The sequence below is a fragment of the Solanum pennellii genome, chromosome 5, assembly GCF_001406875.1.
Source record: "Solanum pennellii chromosome 5, SPENNV200".
Lineage (NCBI taxonomy): Eukaryota > Viridiplantae > Streptophyta > Magnoliopsida > Solanales > Solanaceae > Solanum > Solanum pennellii.
This window is the reverse complement of record NC_028641.1, coordinates 76,514,765-76,537,855: the sequence shown is the minus strand read 5'-3', so window position 1 is coordinate 76,537,855 and position 23,091 is coordinate 76,514,765. Positions and strand designations below refer to the sequence as shown.

The window sequence follows — 23,091 nt, the reverse complement described above, 5'->3', positions numbered from 1 at the left end:
GGGCCAAGTACAACGAAGAAACATACTTACCTGGACGGGGTCAATGGGCGATCAATAAGACCCATGGCCTAGGCTTGTGACCTCCATTGCACTTTGGAGGGGTGCCTGCCTAAGGTCGGCTCAAGTAGTCGAGCCTACGTCATAATTTGTTGCTGAGGGGGCCTGCGTTCGCGCAGCCCCTACCCAATCCAAAAGACAACTATTATATAGTATCTCATTTATAGGCTTGTGAATTACATCAGTACTAACATTTTCAATAATTTAGGTCTTTTTCAAAAAACAAAAGAGAAAATAAACATAAAAAATTAGGTTGATAGAATTGTGAATGCTTCATTTTTTGACAGACTACCTTCACCATAACAAAATAATTTTTATCGGCAATAAATATACACATTTACAAAGAGTACTAGTACTAAAAAGCCTTTACTGACATTAGTTAAATGTCATGGATCCATTGTCGTTACAAGTATTTGCTTATTTTGGACATTGAGGATGTTAGTTACTCTTTTTTACAAATAATATCATAATCCCACACCGTCAAGTGAATAAGACAGAAGAGTAACAAGGAGATGCTATAAAAAAGGGGCCAATAGGTCAACTGCGGAAAAACATACTTACCTGAACGAGGTCAATTGGTGATCAGCAAGGCCCATGACCTTTGTTTTTTTAGTTATAGAAGAACTTGAGGAGGAAATGGTTTGTTTTTCTGAATTTCTGAATCGGCTGCAAAACATTTCTCTTCTCAAGTTCCTCTTTAACAAAAAAACAATCTATGGTAAGAAAACTTATGTTTTCTTTTCATTTTATCCATACTAGTACTAACGCACGTGAATATAAACCATGTACTACACTATTTTTAAAAATAATACGACTATTATTAAATAAAAATAATTAAGTAAACAATAATAAAATGAATGATAAATTATAAGTTCATATTAATAATGGATACAAATTTTCTTATGCTCTTTATTGGTGGGATTTTTGTTGGAGCGGGTGGGTTTGGTCATTTTTAATTATTTTAATTAATTGTTAGGATAGCTAATAGGATAGTGACACATTATTAATGAAAACTAATAGAAGTTCATTAAATTGAATTGAAAAACGATGGCTTACTCCCACATCGCCAAGTGAAGAAGACAGAAGAGGAATGAGGATATACTATAAAAAAAGACCAAGTACTACCAAGAAACATACTTACCTGGACGGGGTCAATGGGCGATCAATAAGACCCATGGCCTAGGTTGGTGACCTCTATTGCACTTTGGAGGGGTGCCTATCTAAGGTCGGCCCAAGTGGCCGAGCCTACGTCATAATTTGTTGCTTTGGGGGCCTGCGTTCGCGCGGCCCCTACCCAATTCAAATTCCAAATGTTTATGTCTAATTCTACCACCTAATCCTATGTGTAATGGTGGATCTGTGATTTAAACTTTATGGATTTTGTTAGAAATTTGATTTATTGAGCTATTGAATTCGGATGAACGCATAACACTACATATGTCATAAACTTATTCACAGCTATTCATGAACAATACTCAGCACATGCATTTGCCTTATTTGGAATTAATCATGTAATTGCTTTTTCTTTCCTTGTCTTGTCGTCAATTGACACACCTTCACGGAAAATTATATTGCGTAGATAAATATAATTTTTTAAACGTATACAGTATATATTACTATATATTGAATCCTTTTGACTTTAATTTTTAAATATTTACTAATTATATATATATATATATATATATAAGTGCTTTTTTTGGACAGCAAAATTTGCCTGTCTAAGAAGGATCACTTTAGTCCCACATCATTAAGTGAATAGGGTCAATGTTTGATCAAGAAGGCTCATAACCTAGGTTGGTGAACTTTATCGCACTTTAGAGGGGCGCATGAGTAAGGTCTTTTCGGGTGATCGAGTTTACGTCATGATTGTTTACCTAATCACATGTCTAATTATTTTTCTCTGATAATATATTGTATGAGTGCTTACTATAATATATAACAAATGCTATTGTTAATTTGATTATACGTGAGGTACTCAATAAAACATTTCGACTTTAAATTATCGACCAAATAAGTTAACCTATAAAAATGATAATAATTATTAGTAGATTTGAATGGCTAATTCAAATATTTTTCTTGTGAATATTTAATTGTAACTTATTTAATGTTTTAGATTTTTACAACTTCATGTATATACATATTGAATGCATGGTATAAATAGGTCAATAATATTGAGGTGCACATTATAAATAGACAAATCCAACATATATTTTATTCGAAGTTAAACTTCAAACACTATTTTTTTCAACATCAGTCTCAAATGTGTAAAGTTGATCTAAACGAGGAAACATACAAAAATTTATATACGATGGCTATAATTGGTGTAACTGCTTAAAGTTCATAATTTATGTTTGTATCAATTCGTTATTTTGAGTTAGATCATATTTATATAATTTCAGACTTTGTATAACTCAATTATACAAAAACATATGAATTATACAAACATACCTACGAATTATACAAACAAGATGCAAATTATACAAATTGTTTCCCTCTCTCCCAATCTCGCTCGTCTCTCTCCTCCATCTCTCATTCTCGCTCTCTAGATATACAGATACATATGTATACCAGCATATATACAATTATCTAATCAGTATACACATACAATTCACATCTTTTCCACTCTTTGTCCTCTCTCGCTCGCCTTTCTCCTCACTTTCCTTCCTATAACATGTGACTACGAATCATAATTAACAAACTATATATTTGAAGCATAATTAAACTATTTTTGAGTAACTATATGCGAAAGTTTCCTAGTTTAAATAGTGATCCTTCAATCGATTATCCGAGACCTAAATGGCAACCAACTGAGTATTATAAGAGGAAAACACAATAAGGCCCAAATATTTAAAGCAGGCCCAAGCCCAAGTACTTTATCACTGTCATTGTTCAGTCCTACGACTTCACCGGCGGTTGCAATAACTCCCGTCGCTTTCTCCTCCTCCAGGTTGGTCAATACTCGCCGGCCGTTGCCGGAAATTTCCTTCTACGAGAAGTAAACAGCTGCATATATATGTATCTCATTGTTTTTTTTGTATGATTTGATGTAGGTAAGGTTCGGGTTGCAGTAACTGTCAAAATGGCTCCGGCGAAAGGTATTTAGCTTCATTATGTACTTTTTTACTACTGAATTATGCGAAGTTAGAGAACTGCTAGTTTTGTAGAGCCTGTAATTTGCCTTAAAAGAAGAATTATCTGAAATTGGAATGGATTGAGTGGATTCAGTTAGCTGAACTTGACAAATTTTGATATAGAAGTTAGTTGAATGATTCAATTGTTAGTTTTTCAATTATGACGGATTTTTGATAAGCTAAAGAAGTTGTATTTGCATGGATTTTGGACCTTCATTACCAGCAAGTTTTGGAATGTAAATGTGCTTGAACTGTGAATTGCTGTTCATTTTCGTAGTTCTTTTTTTTTTTGTGCTGAATGGATGTCGAAATGGATGGAGTGAATTTCTTTAGCTGATTAACAAATTTTGATTGAACTGTAGTTAGTTGATTGATTGATTAATTTGTCATTCTTCCAATTATACTGTATTTTGATAAGCTTTGTGTGAACTGTGGACCTTCAATAGTTTAAATTTTGGCGTACGAATGGACTTGAACTGCGAATTGACTGATCTTCGTGTTATGAGGTCGCAATGATAGAGTGGAATGTGTATAGTGGATTTATTTTGCTAAACTGGACTAATTTTGATTTGAGTTGTAGTTGGTTGATTGATTTGTTAGTCTTCTAATTATATTGTAAATTGATAAGCTAAAGTAGTTGTAATTGTGTGAACTGTGGACCTTTATTAGTTCACATATTTTGGCAGAGTAATAGGCTTGAACTGCGATTTGATTGATCTTCGTGTTGCGATGTTCTTTTCGTTGTTCTTATTTTCTGTTTAATGGAGGTTGGAAGTTGGGAAAGCGGACCTTTGCTTGTTCGATTGCCTTGTAATGTCCAGTAATAAGTTCCCCATTTGGCATAACGAACCCAAAAAGACTTCCAAAAGAGTCTAATAGGACTTGGGAATTCTAAAGATCATTTCTTTCTTTCTAGTAGCAGAAAAACTAGAAGTTATATTTCAAATGGCACTGCTGGATAAAAGTGATATGCATTACTATTAATTTCTTCTGGTTGGTTGTGGAGATGAAGAGGGTCGGAGATGCATTGAAGGAAAATTGAAAAATGTACTTAAACTAGCCTATAATTGTTTGTTTTCTTAGCTTTTTAGCGTACAATGGCTGATGTATATGAAATAGATACATGTTAGAATATTTTGCGAGTTTTGAGTTTTCAGCTCTTTACATGAATAGAAAAAGAACTGAGATTTTGCCTCTTCTGTAATGTACAAAACCAGCAACCCTTTACAGTTGGTTTTACATTAAGGAAATGGTGTCATTGCATCACATTGATTTTGTTCTATCTTTTGGGTCACAACTAATAGCACAAAAAAAGGCAGACCCAAAGCTCAGGCTGTAAAGGATGCCAAGGCTGTGAAATCTGGCTCAACCTTCAAGAAGTCGGCAAAGAAGATACGAACAAAAGTCACCTTTCACAGGCCCAGGACATTGAAGAAGGATAGAAACCCAAAGTAACCCCGTATTAGTGCACCTCCAAGGAAGTGAACACTTTGATCAGGTAAATGCCGAAATATCAGACAATCTTTTTGTATTTTTCATTTCAGGGATCGGTAGTTGGCAATGTAGCATACTTAAGTATAAGGTAGTTGGTGTTTTGTTGATCACCATCATCATGCTATGCCACATAGAATCCCATTTTCGTGCCAGCGGCTGTTTTTTGGTTCTTAGTGTTGACATGAAGCTTGTTCACTTTTCAATAGGCCTGATGGAACCAAAAAGGCCTACGTTCGACTGACTCCAGACTATGATGCATTGGATGTGGTAAACAAGATTGAGATAATCTAAACAGAAACTAGTTGTTTTCGCACACAAATAGCTCAATCGACAGTTTTGTTAGCTGTTTTCAGGTCAAATAGTTTGAGTAGATCTTATAGTTGTGACTCTTAATTAGAGAGGTCAATATGTTTGTACTCTTGAGAACAACATTGTCACTCTTTGCTTACATGTTATGTTGGCTTATGTACTGCTTTGGTTAATAGAATTGGTCCGGTTCGTATTTAGTTGTCTGTTGAGACCAAGTTAAAGATATCGAGATGTGTGCATACTCAGAGTTGCAGTGTTACTTGGTTTATATTGACTTTGTAAACTCCCCAATTTTGACAATAAACATTTGAGGATGCACATCTTGAAAAGTGTGTTTACTAGATCTAATTATATCAAGTTAAGATATTAATTGTCATTTAAAGCCATATTAGAAGGTGTTATGTTTCCTAGTATAGTAAAAGAGAAGTTAAGCATAGTAATACTTTGATTTGTCACGAAATTTTAAAAAATAATTTGTGATCTTAGATTAAAGGTACATCATATATACCAAATAATTTATAATTTGTGATTTTAAACATGTCACGTTAGAGAGTTAAGTTTTTTTTATAAAAAAATTGGGTAATCTGGAAAGGTAGAGTGTTACTGACACAAACAAAGATTTGATTAATTTGAGTTAGAAAATGTATATTATTAATTATTAATTATTAATCAAAAAGAACTAAACTGGATCTTAACAGGATGGATCACGTGATTAGATTACTTAATTAAGTGATTAAAACTTAGGCATGTGATTTGCACGTGATCTCCTGCATAAGCCCCACATAACATAAGATGATTTAAAGGGAATATCCTCATCCTCATTTTATTTTTCTTCAATTTTTTATTTTATTTGAATGAATAAACAAATAGAATAATATATCTAACTACTTCACCAACACGGTTGTTATCGAGTGATAAGTGTTCTCTTACTCTTAATCAGAAGTTCCGGATTCGAGTTCTCCTGGATACAAAATCGTCCATCTTAGAGAGCATTACCTTCAGACACTTTCTAGCACGAATTCAAATTTAATCGTGCTTCAATTTAGGTACCAAACACTGAGTAACACTGAGTAGACAGAAAAATAAAATATATCTAATTATGTCACTTCAAAAATTATAAAAGATTACTTTTTATGAAAAAATAAAATAATCACCAAATAACCATCTAGATTAACGGGGATCTTTAAAAAAATATTTGACACATAACCAATAAATCATTCATGATTCTTACATTCCTTAAAAGTAGGTCCATTTGATTCTTTTTCAAATTTTGTATCTAAATATTTCACGCATCGAACTGACTTTTTTATGATAAAATTAATATCTCAATCAACATCAACAAAAATATAAGGTGTCAATATTCTCATTAATAAAAATTCATTTTCACCCAAAAATGAAAAAAAAAGATTTTTTTTTTTTTGGATTTGTAGCATTATAAAATTAGAAAAAAAAAAGTAGGTCAACTCATGAATCTAGAGATAATATAGAAGACAGTTATTAAAATATTGCAAGAGTGACAGTTGTATACTGGCTGTGTGGTTGTGTTAGTTAGCTAGCTATTTCAATTCCCTAAGCTTCCAACTTTAATGTCATAAACACAACTTGTTTCCCAAAAAAATTCATTACTACACACTCACTCACTCACTCACCTTAACAAACCTAAAACTTCCAAAATCTTGAAAAGCACAAAAACCCCATCTTCAAAATCACAACCTTTTTCCCAAATTTTACTTTTTTGTTCATCTTGTATACATCAGGTATGGCTTTTTTTGGGTTTGTTTTAGCTCAATTTGACAAGAAAATGAGTTTTTGCCATATGGGGTTTTTGTTTTCAGTCTTGTAATGTTGTATTTTTGAGTAAAAATTTGTTCTTGGTAAAGGGTTGTTCTTGTTTTATGCTAGCATTGTGTGTGATTTCTTAGTTTTTGGTTATTGGATTATGTTTCCTTTGTCCTGTTTTCTGAGCTGTATTTTTGAGTAAAAATGTGTTCTTGGAAAAGGGCTGTTCTTGTTTTCTGCTAGGATTGTGTGATTTCTCAGTTTTGGTCTTTTTTTTACCAATAGACTGTTATTTGAGTTGTATATTTGAATAAAAATGGTTTCTTTAAAAGGGTGGTTGTTGTTTTCTGCTAGCATTGTGTGTTTTCTCAGTTTTTCATCATTGGGTTTTGCTTCTTTTACCCCAATAGACTGTTTCTTGATTAGCTGTGGTGGAAATAAATCTATACAAGTTGAAGATGGAAGGGTTTTTGAATCTGATTTTGGGGATTCTGATGTGGTGTTGTCAACAGATTCACTTATAACTGTGTCAAATAATGTAAATGGTTTGTTGTCTGAACTTCATAATTCTGCTAGAGTGTTTACTGAAAGTTCAGTGTATACTATTAGTACAAAGCAGATTGGTAGACATTGGTTAAGGTTGCATTTCTATCCTGTTAAGAATAATAAACACAACCTAAAATCAGCTGTCTTTTCTGTTGTGGCTAATGGGATTACATTGCTTCATGAGTTTTCCTTTTCAAGATTGGGGAAAAAGGAACCTTTGTTGAAGGAATACGTAATCGAAATAGGTGGATCGAGTAGTTCGGGTAATTTAGTACTTACATTGTCTCCAGCTAGTGGCTCAGTTGCATTTATCAATGGGATAGAGGTGGTCTCTATGCCTGAGGGTCAGTTTGATTTCAGTGTTGAACCTATTCCGAGGGGGCCGGGTTTTGTTGTTCCGTCCTCGGTTGCTTTAGAGACAGCTTATAGAGTGAATATGGGAGGTCCAAGATTGACACCAAGAAATGACACTTTGTGGAGGATGTGGAATTCAGATCATACGTTTCTTGTTAATCCTGCTACTGCTCGGAAGGTGAGTATGGATCCGAAATCAGTCAAGTATCCGGCAGGTGAGTCCGTTGATATTGCACCGAATTGGGTGTATGCCACTGCACAAGAAATGGCAGATGCCAAAGTAATAGATCAAAAGTTCAACATTACATGGACATTTCCAGTCGAACATGGATTCATTTACTTCATTAGGATGCATTTCTGTGATATTGTTAGTCTTTCTCTTAACAATTTGATCTTCGATGTGTACATCAATAACCAAACTGCTGTGGAATCGTTGGATATCTCAACAAAGACGATGGCATTGTCAGCTGCTTACTTTGTGGATTTTGTAGTGAATATGTCAATGGGCTCGAATAAAATTTTCGTTCAAGTTGGTCCTTCTAATTTGAGGATTACTCCAGCCAATGCTATTCTAAATGGTTTGGAGATAATGAAAATGAGCAATCCCAGTAGCAGCCTCGATGGAAAATTTGTAGGATATTCCAGCAATTCGGAAAGATCAAATACTAAGAGACATGTAATGCTAATAGTCTTTGCTATCTTAGGAAGTTTAGCAGGTTTATTGCTCATCGCAGCGTTCTGTTTTCTCTGTTTCGTTTGTTTCCGTAAACCAAAGATGGTGAAACAAAAATCTTTATCATGGTTATCTTTTCCAAATCATATTGGAATTTCAGAAACTAAAATCTCAGCAGGTAGTTTTGCTTCAACAACACCTTCACGGACGTTGGGGCGTATCTTCGCCTTCTCTGAGATTCGTGAAGCTACAAAGGACTTTGATGAGAGCTTGGTCATTGGTGTCGGTGGCTTTGGCAAAGTTTATAAAGGAGTGTTAGAAAATGGGGTAATGGTTGCTGTAAAGAGGGGAAATAGCAAGTCTCAACAAGGACTTGTCGAGTTCAGGACAGAAATCGAGATGTTATCCAAGCTACGCCATAGACACCTGGTTTCTTTAATTGGCTACTGTGAGGAGCAAAATGAGATGATCCTTGTATATGAATTCATGGCAGGCGGACCGCTCAGAAAGCACTTATACGGATCAAATTTTCCTCATCTTTCGTGGAAACAAAGACTAGAAATTTGCATCGGAGCTGCAAAAGGATTGCATTATCTTCACACTGGTGCAGCTGAGTGCATCATCCACCGCGATGTCAAGACTACCAACATTTTGTTGGATGAGAATCTCACAGCAAAAGTGGCTGATTTTGGTTTATCAAAATTTGGCCCCGCGTTAGATCAAACTCACGTGAGCACAGCTGTGAAGGGAAGTTTTGGTTACCTCGATCCAGAGTATTATCGTAGGCAGCAACTGACAGAGAAGTCTGATGTCTATTCATTTGGAGTAGTACTCATGGAAGTCCTATGTGCACGTTCAGCAATCAATCCTTCACTCCCACGAGAACAAGTAAACATAGCCGAGTGGGCAATGCATTGGCAAAAAAAGGGACAATTGGAGCACATAATCGATCCTTATCTTGCAGGAAAAGTGAGCCTTGATTCACTCAGGAAATATGGTGAAACCGCGGAGAAGTGTTTGGCTGAGTATGGTGTTGAAAGACCATCGATGGGGGACGTTCTTTGGAATCTTGAATACGTTCTTAACTTACAAGCTGCTGCCAGACAATCTTTAGAAGATGAAAACAGCAATGGTATACCAGATATACCTTACTCAATTCCCTGTGTTGAGTCGGGCGAGGCTGATGAAATCGACATCGTTAGCCATGGTGAATCAGATGTAACAACTTCATCTGGAGTGTTCTCTCAGATAATGAATCCAAAAGGAAGGTAAAGAAGAAGATTGTATTAAAAGTTGTGGTTATAGTGTGTTCATTTATTTTTTTCATACTATAAGTAGATTTATACCTTATATTATACATCTCAGGATGCATTTTTATGTATGGCTTTACACAGTTTACATTATGAATCAATGGTAGTAATGCTCATGTTGTAATTGTCTTTTCAAGATTCTTTCAGTTGTGTTTTCATTTCTCTTCGATGAACGTGATGTTCAGGTCAGTTTGCACGCATGTCACTTTTAATATGTGTGTTCTTCAAAAAATAACTATATTTTACTTATATATTTTCAAAGAATATTTTGTCTTGTCCAAAAAGTATATGTTAAAATTTTGAATTACTTACTTTTAAATAAATAGCAACAATTATTTCATGTCCCTGCATACTCTTTCCGTCTCTTTTCACTTGTCCACTTTTGAATTGGTATAACTATTAAAAAAATAATTAATGACGTAGTGAGTTTATCATTTTACCCCTATTAATTGTGGAGTAGATGAAAAGTTTTACATTTTTTAATGTAATAAGTCATTTAGTTGAGGGTATAATAGGTAAAAAAAATTGTCCTTTCTTGATTTATCAAAATGAATAAGTAATTAAAAACAATTATAAAAGAAAAAATTGACAAGTAATTAGAGAGTGACTAAGGAGTATCATGCAATCACAAATGTGAATATATTCTTGAATAAATTTTAACTTGTGATAACAGGCTAATTATCATTACCAAATTATTATTTAATGTTTATTAAAAAATTTACATTTAATTATAATTTGATTTTCATGGTATAATAGACACAAGAAAAATAAATTGAAGACACATTATGTTATCTTCAAAGTTAAAAAAAAAAAAATCAATGACGTCTTACTCTAAAAGTACAATAAATTACTTAAATAGAAATTCTAAAGAATTCTTAAATCTTTCTAAGTATTTAAAGTTATACTCATGTTAGTATAACTTTAATATGAGTACTAAACACGTAAATTTTTTATTAATTAATTAAGGTAATATACACGTGTAAAACATGTACTAAAATTATAAAAAACACATATTTTTGTTGTTTAAATGAATATAATATTACATACATTGTAACTTTCGTTGTAGTATTGCATACTTCATTCTTATTATAAGCCATACTTTATATTAACGATACACACACGTGTAATGCACGTATACTAAAGTAAATAAGTAATCCTAAAAAGTAAAACCTAAAAGTTAAATAACTAAAAGCAGAGAGGAGAGTGTGTTAAGTGTTAAGCAATAAGTAATGTTCACTATTATTTATTGCATATAATTTTTATATTTTTAGTCTAATATACTACTAATTTTATATATATAACTAAAAATTATTATTATATTCTTAATGGTTTATCAGTTAACTCAATAAATCCAATATTTAAAACCAATAACAAACCGATAATCCAATAATATTTTTTTATAAAATTATTAAATAACTGTTTACCCAATAACCCGATTAACAATATTTTTGATTCGATTTATCGGTCGGTTTAAATTTTACACATCCCTAATTAACAATGTCATTTCAACACGATTTATGATGTTTGTCGATGTATAGAAGTTAATCTTCACATTTAATATGAAGTATCATGTTCAAATAGGTGCAACAAATCATAATAAGAAATACTCCTCTCTAGTAAGTTCTATACGTTATAAATCTAGATAATCGACACTTAAATATGAATATTAAACACAACATGAAAAAAGTAAGTAAAAATTAAACCCTTGCATTAGTATTTTTTTCATTTTTTATTTCTTGTTTGATTGATTTAAATATTTATTCGAAGGCACATTATGACATGTGTTATCTTCAAAGTAGTTAAAAAAAAAATCAATGACGTCTTACTCTAAAAGTACAATAAATTACTTAAATAGAAATTCTAAAGAATTCTTAAATCTTTCAAGTATTTAAAGTTATACTTTGTGTTAATTAATTGAGGTAATATATACGTGTAACACATATAATAAAATTATAAAAATACATATTTTTGTTGTTTAAATGAATATAATATTACATATATTGTAACTTCCGTTGCAGTATTATATACTTCATTCTTATTGTATGTAATACTGTATATTAACGTGACACACACGTGTATTGCACGTACATTAAATTAAAATAATAAATTGATTCTAAGGAATTACACAACACCTTTTTAGTAAAAATACAAAAGCATATCCTCACTGACTTATTAACAATGTCATTTCAACACGATTTATGATGTTTGTCGATATATAGAAGTTAATCTTCACATTTAATATGAAGTATCATATTCAAATCACAGGTGCAACAAATAATAATAGAAAATACTTTTCTCTAGTAAGCTCTATACGTTATAAATCTAGATAATCGAAACTTTAATATGAATATTAAATACAACATGAAAAAAGTAAGTAAAAATTAAATCGACGCATTAGTATTTTTTTCATTTTCTATTTCTTGTTTGAATGATTTAAATATTTATTTGAATGACCTTATTTTCCTATATAAAGAAAGAAAAATTCCAAAAATTTACAACCACAATTCGAGATATGATATTCGATCCCAACCCGAACCTCGATCTCGGAAGTAAGTCCTAATTATAGTACATTCAAATAAAAAAAAACATTTTTCAGGACTCTTTATAGACTCAACTCGAGACATGACACTCGATCCTGACCCCCAACCTCAACCTTGAATGTAACTCCTAATTATAATATTTTCGAATCCGATATCACAATATTTTCGAGTCCGATTATATCTAAATAAAAAAAATAATCATTTATAATAAAACAAACTATATATTACTGCATGCTTCTTTAAAACCATAAAACAATTTTCTTTTTTTTTTACACAATTGTCCCATTTTAGTCTCTTCCTCCTCTTTCTCCTCTGCACTCTGCTCTCAGTCACCTTGTTCTTCATTTTTTTTCTTGATTATAACTTTCTAAAAACAGCAAAAATCTCTTAATATTCCTTCATTTAAGCATACCCATTTGGTCAAAATCTTTTCTTGTGGAGTTTACAGTTCTGTAGAGAGATTTTTTTTGTGTTTTGGTTGTGAATCAACTGGGTTTTTTGAGTTTTTTCAATGGGACCTATAAGGGGGTTAAAGAGGAAGAAGAAGGTGGAGAAAGATGTTGACCAATATACCCCTTTACATTCTTCGTTATCTCATGTTTGTCCTTCAGATTGGTGGGTCGACTTCTCCAAAAGGATTTCAGGTAACTAAATTTTGATTCTTGATTTGTGTTTTTTGATGTTTGATGCTGCATTTTTTGTTTTGTTTGTTGTTTGTTGTGTTTATCTGTCTTATACAGGAAATTTTGGGTCAACTTTGAGTGATTTTTTGTGGTGTTCGGTGCAGCTACATCTTAAATAACATTGTTATCGAGTAACTTTGTTCACCGAGGTCTGGATAGATAGAAAAAATCACTCGGGGATTGTTCGGTTGAGTGTATAAGAATAGTACTGATAATATTGAGATTAGTATTGCTGTGATATGTTTGGTTTAATGTATTAAGGGTAGTTTTGTCTTTATCCGTTGTATTACTAATACCATGGTTTTGTTCTTGGCTAAAAGATTTTACCATACAAAAGATTAAATAATATCATGACTAATACATGTAGTAGATTCTGATTCTCTAATACATCCTACCAAACGACCCCTTGTTTGGTGTTGTATAGGGTGTATTAGTAATGTTGAATGTTGGGATTAGTTATGCTTGATATGATTTTTTATTCATAGTTTGGTATGGTGTATTGTAGATAGTTATGTCTTTAACCATGCTTATACATGTCTTAGTTATACATATGTTGATAATCCTATTAGATTTTCTAATACATCCTACCAAACGACCCCTTAGTGTTTTTGCATCCGGGGTGTAAAACTGAGACCTCATAGGATACTAGGCCAGACTCTTGGTGAAACTTTGAGTTATTTTAAATTGGTTTTTGCTCACTTCACATTTTATGAGTTTTTTTTCTGTACTTGAACCATGAAAATGGCTAGTAGGGAGATCTCTCATTTTTCTGAGGAAAAAAAGAAGAAATGAGGAGTGTGTTGGATTGTGTGACTGTCTCATGTCAGGCTAAGTGATATTTTTTTCTTTATTATCCAGGTTCACAACACGTCTCCTTACGTTAGAGCCTGATATTTTCTTTGGTTAAAGACATGAAATATATGTTAGATGAGTGGTGGCAATGCAACTCGAACATAGAAAGATACATGTTTAGAGTTAATTGATTCAACCTTTAGGTTCTTACTATTGAACCTATAACATTTTTTTCAAAATCGTTGAGACTATGGGTTCAAAGACATTGCTTTCAGTTGAAACGTTTGATTATATGTACATATGCCTGTAAACTTGAACCCGAGATCCCCCTGTCGGGTGATCTTTCATCTAAAAGCTTAAGCTATCAGAAATGATAACTTTTTTTTGTTTAATTGGTATATAATAGAGTGTTGAATGTTGGCTATACTTGTTCCAATTTATTGTTTCAAAGAGTCTTGTATATGGTACATTCTCTTACAGTTCCTCAAGTGCATGAGTATTTTTTTCCATGTACCAATAGCTGCATGTGATTTTTTCTAATGGTAAAAGATGAGAGGTGAAAATTTTGGTTTCTGGGTCCTGAATTTATCTGTGACACTTTGAATGCTCCTAGAATGAGATTGGCCACTAAAAGGGAGGAACTTGAAGCAATGAAAAAAATCAAAGAGCAAAGGGACAAGAGTTTATCTTTTATGATGAATAGTTGATCCAGTAGATGTTTGGTTTGGTCTTTTTCATTAAGTACAATCTACTTAACTCCTAATAACTTTGCATTCCCTTCCAATCTTTTAGCCTTCCTCAAATTTGTTGGGGCTAATACAATTGCTACATTTTAGTTTATTCTCTGGCGTTATTTGCTTATTTGGCTTTTTGTACAAAGAACTGCATCATATCCTGATACCAAATGTAGAATTATTAAGTTTGCAGCATGCCACTCAAAATGAGAGAACATACCGGCATTGTATGCAGAGTAGCTTCCCTTGTCTTTTTAATGAAAACGAATGAAGTACAGGTCAACTGACCAAATATCCTGCAATGGTTGATTAAAGTTTGAATGTTCTTAACCTATCTAAGTGAGTTATAGGCTGGTAGGACTTATCTAGTGACTTTACATTGGAACATGCATCTGACTGAAAATTGAATTAGTCTTTGCTCTTTCCCTTCATCAAACCGCACTGACAGATGAATGCATAATTCCAGATTATAGCTAAGAAAAACATTTGATGATAAAGATCAAATTGTGTAGGTTTAGGCTTTACAAATGAGTAAAGTGAAAACTTTGAATTCATAAGCCATGCTTAGTGATATGTTTGAAGTTTTGTGCTGCTCTCTCTATTTCTATCTCCTCACGAGGAATACTCATTCGGAAGTGCTTTCTTTATTTTTAACCCCTTTAGTTCTATGCTCTATCTCCCTTTTTTAAGAGAAAAGGTCCAAATTGCTCCTATATCCGAAATTGGTTAATGTTACCCTTTGTTCTACTTTAGGTCCATTCATACCCTCGCCGTTAGAAAATCGTCTTGTACCTATCCTTACAATTAGAGTAGCTCCGACATGAAATGAGTGAGCTTCATGTGTCAAAATACTTACGAGGATAAAGGTCCAAATTTGCCCCTTTACTTTTGCTGTGGTATAAACTACCTTTGTTAACCCCAAGGGTTAGCTCAACTGTCAGCGGTTGTGGGACTTGTGCCTTAGGTCATAAGTTCAAAGCTCTGCCAAGCAAAATAAGTTCAGTTTTTAAGTGGAGAAGAGTAGGGGGATGAACCCATCTTCCCCTGAGTTTGGAAGGCTGCACTTGACCCAAAAGGTTGGATCCTGAGTCTTGACGGTTTCTCGGTCAGTAAAGAAACTACCCTACATTATACTTCAGGTTGGATCTTCATTGAAGTTTAAAACAAAATGAAATTTTTTCCCGATAATGAGGTAAGATTAGAACCAATGCTTAATGGAGGGAAAAGTAGCTCAAGTACTGCGCGAAATTTGACCATTTTCTCTCCTTCTATTTTTAATTAAGGGTGATGCAGAGCCAACTTGTGAACCCCTCGGTCCGAGTATCTACTATGTCTCACTAGTGCACGTAAGATGGCTCTGTTCATCAAGGTTTAGGCTGATGGGAAGAAATTATTAGTATTTTTTTTTGGTCTCTGCCGGAATATGAACCCCAGGTCGCCTGTGATTTTCACCCACTTAATTGACTCCTTGGTCATAATGTCATATTGATGGATGCTATGTCTAGCTTGACTATGAGCTTCCAAGCTGATTCATTTTTTCTTATATGTGCTTGCTTGAGATATTTCTGCTTGACTCTGTTATTGAAGAAGCAGTAATAGTGCTTATGGTCGTTGATTCCGCTACAATAGATGTTAATAGCGTGATGATATGTGAAGTACAGAGTTACTAAGGATGAAGAAATGGAAAAGAGATAAAGGCAGGTAACTAAAGGAGGGAACAAAGGCATTGGTGACTTTTTGGACTTAGAAGTATATTTCATATTGGAGATCCCATTTGATTACCTTGAGTCTTTTTCCCGAAATGGCACCCCTCTGTAAGGATGGGTTGGTTCATCTATTGAGATGAAATTATCGAGTGAAGACTTTGAGATGAAATTTTACGCAGCAGTGTCTGAGACTGTTGCAGCTTAGCTTAACAGAGTAGCACTTTTCTTTTGGCTGTTTTAATCTAGCTTTAGGAGCTAAACTGATACTCAGATTTGCCATAGATAGCCGAAGAATGCATATGGCCAAACATGCAAGTATTTAGGGAGATACTGGATACACGTATACAGAAGTGCTTCAGGATATTTTGAAGTAGTGGTGAAATGAAATGATGGTTATGTTTATATGTAGCTCCTAAGCTTCTGCACTTTTAGCAGATGATATTGAACATGATTGAAGAGAATTTTCATCATTGTTGACAAGACAGTTTTGAAACAAAAGCTTGCAACGATAACCTCTTTCTTGCAAGTTCCATTTCTAGTTAGCTCTAGGTCCGAGAGATGAAGGGTCTTTTTTTTTGTGCTTGAGATAATATTCATCAGTTAAAAGGCCTAACTTTATGTTTCAGTATATTTGCGGCCATGATATTTGACCCTCTTTTTGTTTGTTGTTTCTCAGGGACTTCAGTAGAGGAAGGAAACTCAGTTACATTTGAATCTATGTTCAAACTTTCAAGGAAGACATTCAACTACATTTGTTCACTTGTGAAGGATGCTATGATGTCTAAACCTACGAACATAACTGATCTCAGCGGTAAGTTCTTGTCTCTAGATGACCGAGTTGCTGTTGCTTTGAGAAGGCTGAGTTCAGGTGACTCACTATCAATTGTTGGTGAGTCTCTTGGAATACACCAGTCGACTGTCTCTCAGATAACTTGGCGATTTGTGGAAGCCATGGAAGAAAGAGGCCTCCACCATATCCATTGGCCTACAAATCAAGATGACATGAAAGACATAAAGTCGAAATTTGAGAACATCCGAGGCCTTCCCAATTGTTGTGGTGCAGTTGATACCACACATATCATGTTTTGCCTCTCTACAGCTGATCCATCAAGTAAAGTCTGGTCTGATTTGGAAAAGAATCACAGTATGATTTTGCAAGCAATCGTCGACCCTGACATGAGATTCCTAGATGTTTTAGCTGGCTGGCCTGGAAGTCTAAGTGACTCTGAGGTTCTCAAAAGCTCAAGATTCTTCGAACTCGCTGAAGAAGGAAAGAGGCTAAGTGGAGAGAAATTTAACCTCTCAAACGACACAGAACTAAGAGAATACATCGTTGGTGACTCAGGTTTTCCCCTTTTGCCATGGCTTCTTACTCCTTACACAGGACGTGAACTTACTGATCACCAAGCTGATTACAACAAGCGGCATTTTGCAACAAGGAAGGTGGCACAGAGGGCTCTGGCCAGGTTGAAAGATAAATGGAAGATCATTCAAGGCGTAATGTGGAGGCCCGATAAGCAAAAGCTACCAAGGATTATTCTTGTATGCTGCCTGCTACACAACATTCTCATCGATTTAGACGATGGAGTTCAAGATGAAAAGCCAGTTACTCATCATCATGATCCTGACTATGGTCAACAAGTTGGTGATTCTACCGATAAATCTGCTTCGATTCAAAGAGAGAAACTTGCTCTCTACTTAGCTAACAAGCTTCCACCTAATGTCCCTTAGGTTGCTCTTTATGCTCAACAATTCTTTGTAGTTCCAAAAGCTGGCAGACTAAGTGTCAGTTTGTGATCCATGTAGTTTTAAGTTAAGAAAAAGTACCATCTTGTTAAAGTCTACCAACTTTTAACAACTGTGAATTTTTATGATGTTAGTTATACTATCCAAAGGGAAGCTTTATAGCAACGTTAAAAGTTATTTTCGTGTAATCTATAGGTTGTGTTCGATTCATGGAATTAGCCACTGATGCTTGATGCTTGAGTCAGGTAGGCTGCATACATCGCACTCCCTTTGTGTGTGACTATTCCATACCTTTTGTGAACGTGAGATGCTTTGTTTATCAGGTTGTCGTTAATCATACTGCCCAAATAAGTAGATCTTCTCCGAAAAGGAGAGAAGACGTTGAAACTAGAATCTCTCATTGCTTCAATTTGTATGTTGTTTTTCTTTTCTCCGACTTCTAAAATACAGCATACTAACTCGGTGTAATTTTACAAATAGGGTCTGAGAAACGTGATATGTACACATTGTTACTCTACCTTGTGAAGGTAGAGCGGTTGTGTCTGATAGACGTCCGACTTCTAAAATGTGGTGTCATTTGCCATAGTTAAATAGGGAGGTGAAGATGCATTTGTTTTTTCGCTAATATCTCATAAGTTATGTTCCGCGCCTTTAAAGAACTTATACCTCACTAGATATACGTTTGATTTGTTGACCCATGTCACACTAAATGGGCTAAGGGGCCCAAAATGTATTTTGGGCTTAGCAGGTACTTGGGCTGCACTAACGTCGTTATTAATTTTTGTGCCAAACGATCCCTTTAGTGTTTTCAAAATAGTGAAATTTTCAATTTGTTCGTGTTAATCTACCTCGTTACGTACTTTAAAAGAAGTGCAATTAATGGATATCTTGATTGAATACCTATTATATCATATTTTTATCAGTTATTTTAGATTACGTATCTACGATTACCTTTTAAATGATTTGATGGTATATATTTTTGCATGATATATATATTTGTTAATAAATCATTATCTTAATTATAATAATAAATTAATATAATTTGACGTAAATATCGAACATGGACCAATATTTATCAATGTATCTAAAAGTGGTCACCAAAGGTTATTTATATTTGTTGTCTCAATTCAACTCACCCATATGTACATCAATATCAATTTTATTATAAGAAGAATTATGTGCACATTCTAGATAGGTTTTAATTTCTCCATCAAGAAAACTACCAATTGAAATAATACTAAATATCTATAAATATTTAATTCTAAACATAATTATTATTTTACGATAACTTCATATCTTATAATTAAATTCTGAATCTGTTCCATCTCGAAGAAAGAAAATTACTCTTTCTTTGTTTTGAACCAAAACATAATCTTCAAAGGCATTAATTAACTACCTTCTTTTTTCCTCTTTTTGTTTGAATTACTCTAAACTAATAAGGAAAATCCATGAATATTGAATATGACTTTTTCTTTCTTTTATATATTATAATTATTAAATTAAAATACAAAGTATAGCACAATTAATGTATTCACATATATTTATATATAAAAAAGTTACACTAAATAGTCATCGAAAAAACATTGAAAAAATATGATATGTCTTATCATAAAACTAGTGGTAGTTATATCGAGTTCATATAAATTTAATTATTAAAAATTCATAAAATTTGTAATAAATAATAAATATGAATTTATAACTTTTAAAATATAATATTATTAGTAAAAAATAAAAATTAAATTTTAAATTTAAATTCGCTTCTGCTCAAAGGAACTATGATCGAAGTACATGAACCATTTGCTTTAAAGTCAAAGAATTTTTACCATATAAGATTGAACAAAATTAACTAAAATGAAATATAATATAATATAATATAATATAATATAATGTAATATAATATAATATAATATAATATAATATAATATAATATAATATAATATATATTGTATTATTTGTACAACATGACTTGACTTTATAAGATGAGCATATCTTTGACTTCCAAGGTGAATATTGATGTTGTGTGTATTTTATGCATAAAAAAGTATTTAATTATTTCGTGTTTACATCGAATTATATTAATATATCATAATTAAGTGATAAAATGAGGTAAACATTTGTTAGTATGGTCCCATGAGATGTGATTTCTTTAATTTTCATCGGCTTAAGTCTTGACAAAGGCGGAGCGATTAAGATTCAAATTGTATAACAATTAAATTTTAGAATTGTAATGTCAAATATCGTTAATTTACTGGGTAATATATTCGAAGTTCATACATATATAGAAGAACTTTAAAATATAAATACAAAGTTAGATTAAATTATTGAATTGGACTGAATCAATATACATGCCCTTCTAATTCTTCCCCCGAGTATTTCTTTTACAAAATTATTCGATTGTTATACTAGTAGCAAATTTAAAAAGTACATATCGAACAAAATAATTTTGATCCATATATGTGTGGAGGTGATACGAGCAACACATTTATAAAATAGGGAAAAGTATCAAATATATCCTTGAACTTTAAATTAAATCAATTTTATTTTTAATACGATTTTAACTTTAAAATATTTTTAAAAAGTGAAACATGATATTTAATTTGGATCTTAAATTAAGGTGACGAGGGATGACATTTACAATACAAAAGGATTTCAATTAATTTTCACAAAAAAAGTCAATAAATTATTAAATGAGTTTTTTTTTCATAATTAATATTTGGCGTTGAATTAATATGTTAAGAAACTTATTTTTTTTTTTCTAGGAGAAATTAATTGTTCGAATAAGAAAAAATGGCAATACTTTGAATTTTTCTTGCACACACAATTACTTCATTTATTTTATTTTACTTGTGATACTTTATTTTACACGTTTTTTTAAGATTTAAATTATAAACTTAAAAAATCATTTAATTAAATTATTCTTATTTACTCTTTTATTAATTTCAATCGAACATTATTATTCTGTTTTTTTTCATCGTATTAATCTCTCTCTAAACCTACATTTATTCTTCGATAATAAAGATTCACTAGTTGTCTTGTCAACGTTAAGTTCACTACCTCGCTTCCTTACTAGCTAATACACCTACTATATAAATCCATTCATTATAAATGTGTTCACCAGACATCTGACTTAGCACCCCTCTACTTAGACCGATAACGATAAAGGTCAGATCAAAGAATAATAGGATATAGAAGTCATGTGCGAAAGTCAGCTCAGTCAGAACAAAAGCGACAATATTGCAAGTGACATGTAGCGCTAAAAGCAGTTCGGACAGACGAGTGATCGATAATACAAGCAAGCTAACACACAGGTTGATAGCCCACGGGTCATGAATTTTTTTTCCCCACGGAATAAGCAATATATAATAATAGGAATAAATATCAATTAACTCTGTATCAATAGTCGCGGTAATAAAAAAAATGCAAGCGTTATTCGCGATATAATTATGAATATAAATTTAATAATAAAAAAATAACAAAAAACTTTAGCATGCTTGGATGATGGATCCAAGTCAGTGTAACGTAAGGATGACTAAATAAAGATAATTATATCTAATTAATTTATTGCTTCTTAAAGAACCAAAAATACAATATAATAAAATTGAAAAGTATATTGCTTTAATTTTATTTGACTAACTCTAGTAATTAAGGATCAAATCAATGTACTAATTTCAAAGTATATGATAAATATGACTTTTTCCTTTTTCCATTTTTCTAAGTACACATTAAGTAACGACTTAAATTTATAGACTATGATCTTTATGTTATCATTATATATTTTTTATTACTCACTCTGTGTTTAGTATTCGATTTTATCTGATTAATTTAAATTTATATTAAAAAAATTATTTTAAGATAAAGGGAAAAGGGTCTGATATACCCCTCAACTTTGTCATTTGGAGCTGATATACCCCTCGTTATAAAAGTGGCTCACATATGCCCTTACCGTTATACAAACGGCTCACATATATCCCTGCCGTTACAAAATGGCTCACATATACCCTTCATTTAACGGAAGTTAAAAAATTAGTTTTAAATTTATATTTATTACTTCTAATTTTTTTTAAAAAATTATTTAGGGGTATATATGATTCTTCTATCAAAGTTCAAGCTATATTTTAATTTTTTTCATACATAAATTATTTTTTGACTTCTTTTATTATAATTATTTGAATTTCTTATTTTTGTTTTATTTTTTTCTTTCATTCCTTAGTTTAAAGAAAAAAAATTAAACTATTTTTTTTTTGTGTATTGTAATTTAATTTCGTATTCGAAGAAAAAATTTGGTCATCTACAATAAGTTTTACAAGAATATTAGTGAAACATAAATAAATTTGATTATCAAAATAATAATTATAAATTAGTCATTGAAAAAAAAAAGTCAAAAAAATATGTTTGACGAGGATTAAATTTAATCATATGAGATTATACTTTTTAGAAGAAAAAAAATAAAATTTTAGATTAAAATTATATTTTTTTCATTTCCGTCAAAGGAAAAGGGTATATGTGAGCCATTTGTTTACAAGTAGGGGTATATATGAGCCACTTTCATAACAAGTGGTATATCAGCTCTAAATGACAAAATTGAGGGGTATATCAGACCCTTTTCCCTAAGATAAATGGTTTTTATTAAAACTGCCTTCATATTCAGAATTCAAATCTAAAATTTTAAATTAATAATAAAAAATATTGATGATTAATTATATCGTTGATATTATTAGTACTATTATTATAGTCAAAATTAAGCACTTATTTATTTGATGAATAATCTCACATATACGCTCTACTCATTCAAGCAAGTTGAATAATAGTATATGTAGTGTGAAAATTTAAAATGAGCAAATTCAAATTAATTTTTAATATAGATATGTAAAAATCGAACATATAATAAGATAAAATAAAAATTACATATAATAAACTCTTTTATATTTTAATTTTTTAATTTTTTTATTTTCTAAAATAAAAAATCTGATTTCATCTTTGAAAAAAGTTAATAAAGAAAATGGGTGATTGTATCATGTCTTCCACACACATATTATTATTTCTTATGTTTTTCTAATTCTAAATTATGGTTCACGCACGTTAAATTTCATTTTATGAGATCGATATTTAAATCTAAAATATTTTAAATATTTTATATCATATTAAATCGTGTGATCAATCTTCTTATAAAAATAACAGTTTTGATTCAGATTTTAGAAATAACATACTTTTAATTAATTAATTAATATATATATATA

At 31.9% G+C, this 23,091-nt stretch overlaps 2 protein-coding genes, 1 long non-coding RNA gene and 2 other non-coding genes across 5 annotated transcripts; all 5 read left to right on the top strand.

The window, feature by feature from the left end:
* The first annotated feature begins 22 nt into the window (after positions 1 to 22).
* LOC114077383 lies at positions 23 to 183 on the top strand. Its single transcript, XR_003578692.1, has one exon. It is a non-coding gene; the product is annotated as a U1 spliceosomal RNA (small nuclear RNA).
* A 1,007-nt stretch (positions 184 to 1,190) lies between these two features.
* LOC114077385 lies at positions 1,191 to 1,351 on the top strand. Its single transcript, XR_003578694.1, has one exon. It is a non-coding gene; the product is annotated as a U1 spliceosomal RNA (small nuclear RNA).
* A 1,544-nt stretch (positions 1,352 to 2,895) lies between these two features.
* On the top strand, positions 2,896 to 5,309 carry LOC107019103. Its single transcript, XR_001456745.2, has 4 exons — positions 2,896 to 3,004; positions 3,108 to 3,152; positions 4,493 to 4,686; positions 4,889 to 5,309. It is a non-coding gene; the product is annotated as an uncharacterized LOC107019103 (long non-coding RNA).
* Positions 5,310 to 6,465: 1,156 nt separating this feature from the next.
* LOC107020851 (receptor-like protein kinase THESEUS 1) lies at positions 6,466 to 9,793 on the top strand. The gene has a single exon (XM_015221370.2). The coding sequence runs from the start codon at positions 7,087 to 7,089 to the stop codon at positions 9,613 to 9,615; it is 2,529 nt and encodes an 842-aa protein (XP_015076856.1). The 5' UTR covers positions 6,466 to 7,086; the 3' UTR covers positions 9,616 to 9,793.
* Positions 9,794 to 12,431: 2,638 nt separating this feature from the next.
* On the top strand, positions 12,432 to 18,115 carry LOC107019859 (protein ALP1-like). Its single transcript, XM_015220223.2, has 2 exons — positions 12,432 to 12,837; positions 16,785 to 18,115. The coding sequence occupies exons 1-2, from the start codon at positions 12,705 to 12,707 to the stop codon at positions 17,837 to 17,839; spliced, it is 1,188 nt and encodes a 395-aa protein (XP_015075709.1). The 5' UTR covers positions 12,432 to 12,704; the 3' UTR covers positions 17,840 to 18,115.
* The last annotated feature ends 4,976 nt before the right edge of the window (positions 18,116 to 23,091 follow it).

Coding starts and splice junctions, on each gene's coding strand:
- LOC107019859 (XM_015220223.2), top strand. CDS start 12,705: ATGGGACCTATAAGGGGGTTAAAGAGGAAGAAGAAGGTGGAGAAAGAT. Junction 12,838..16,784: donor CTTCTCCAAAAGGATTTCAG/GTAACTAAATTT, acceptor GTTGTTTCTCAG/GGACTTCAGTAGAGGAAGGA.
- LOC107020851 (XM_015221370.2), top strand. CDS start 7,087: ATGGTTTCTTTAAAAGGGTGGTTGTTGTTTTCTGCTAGCATTGTGTGT.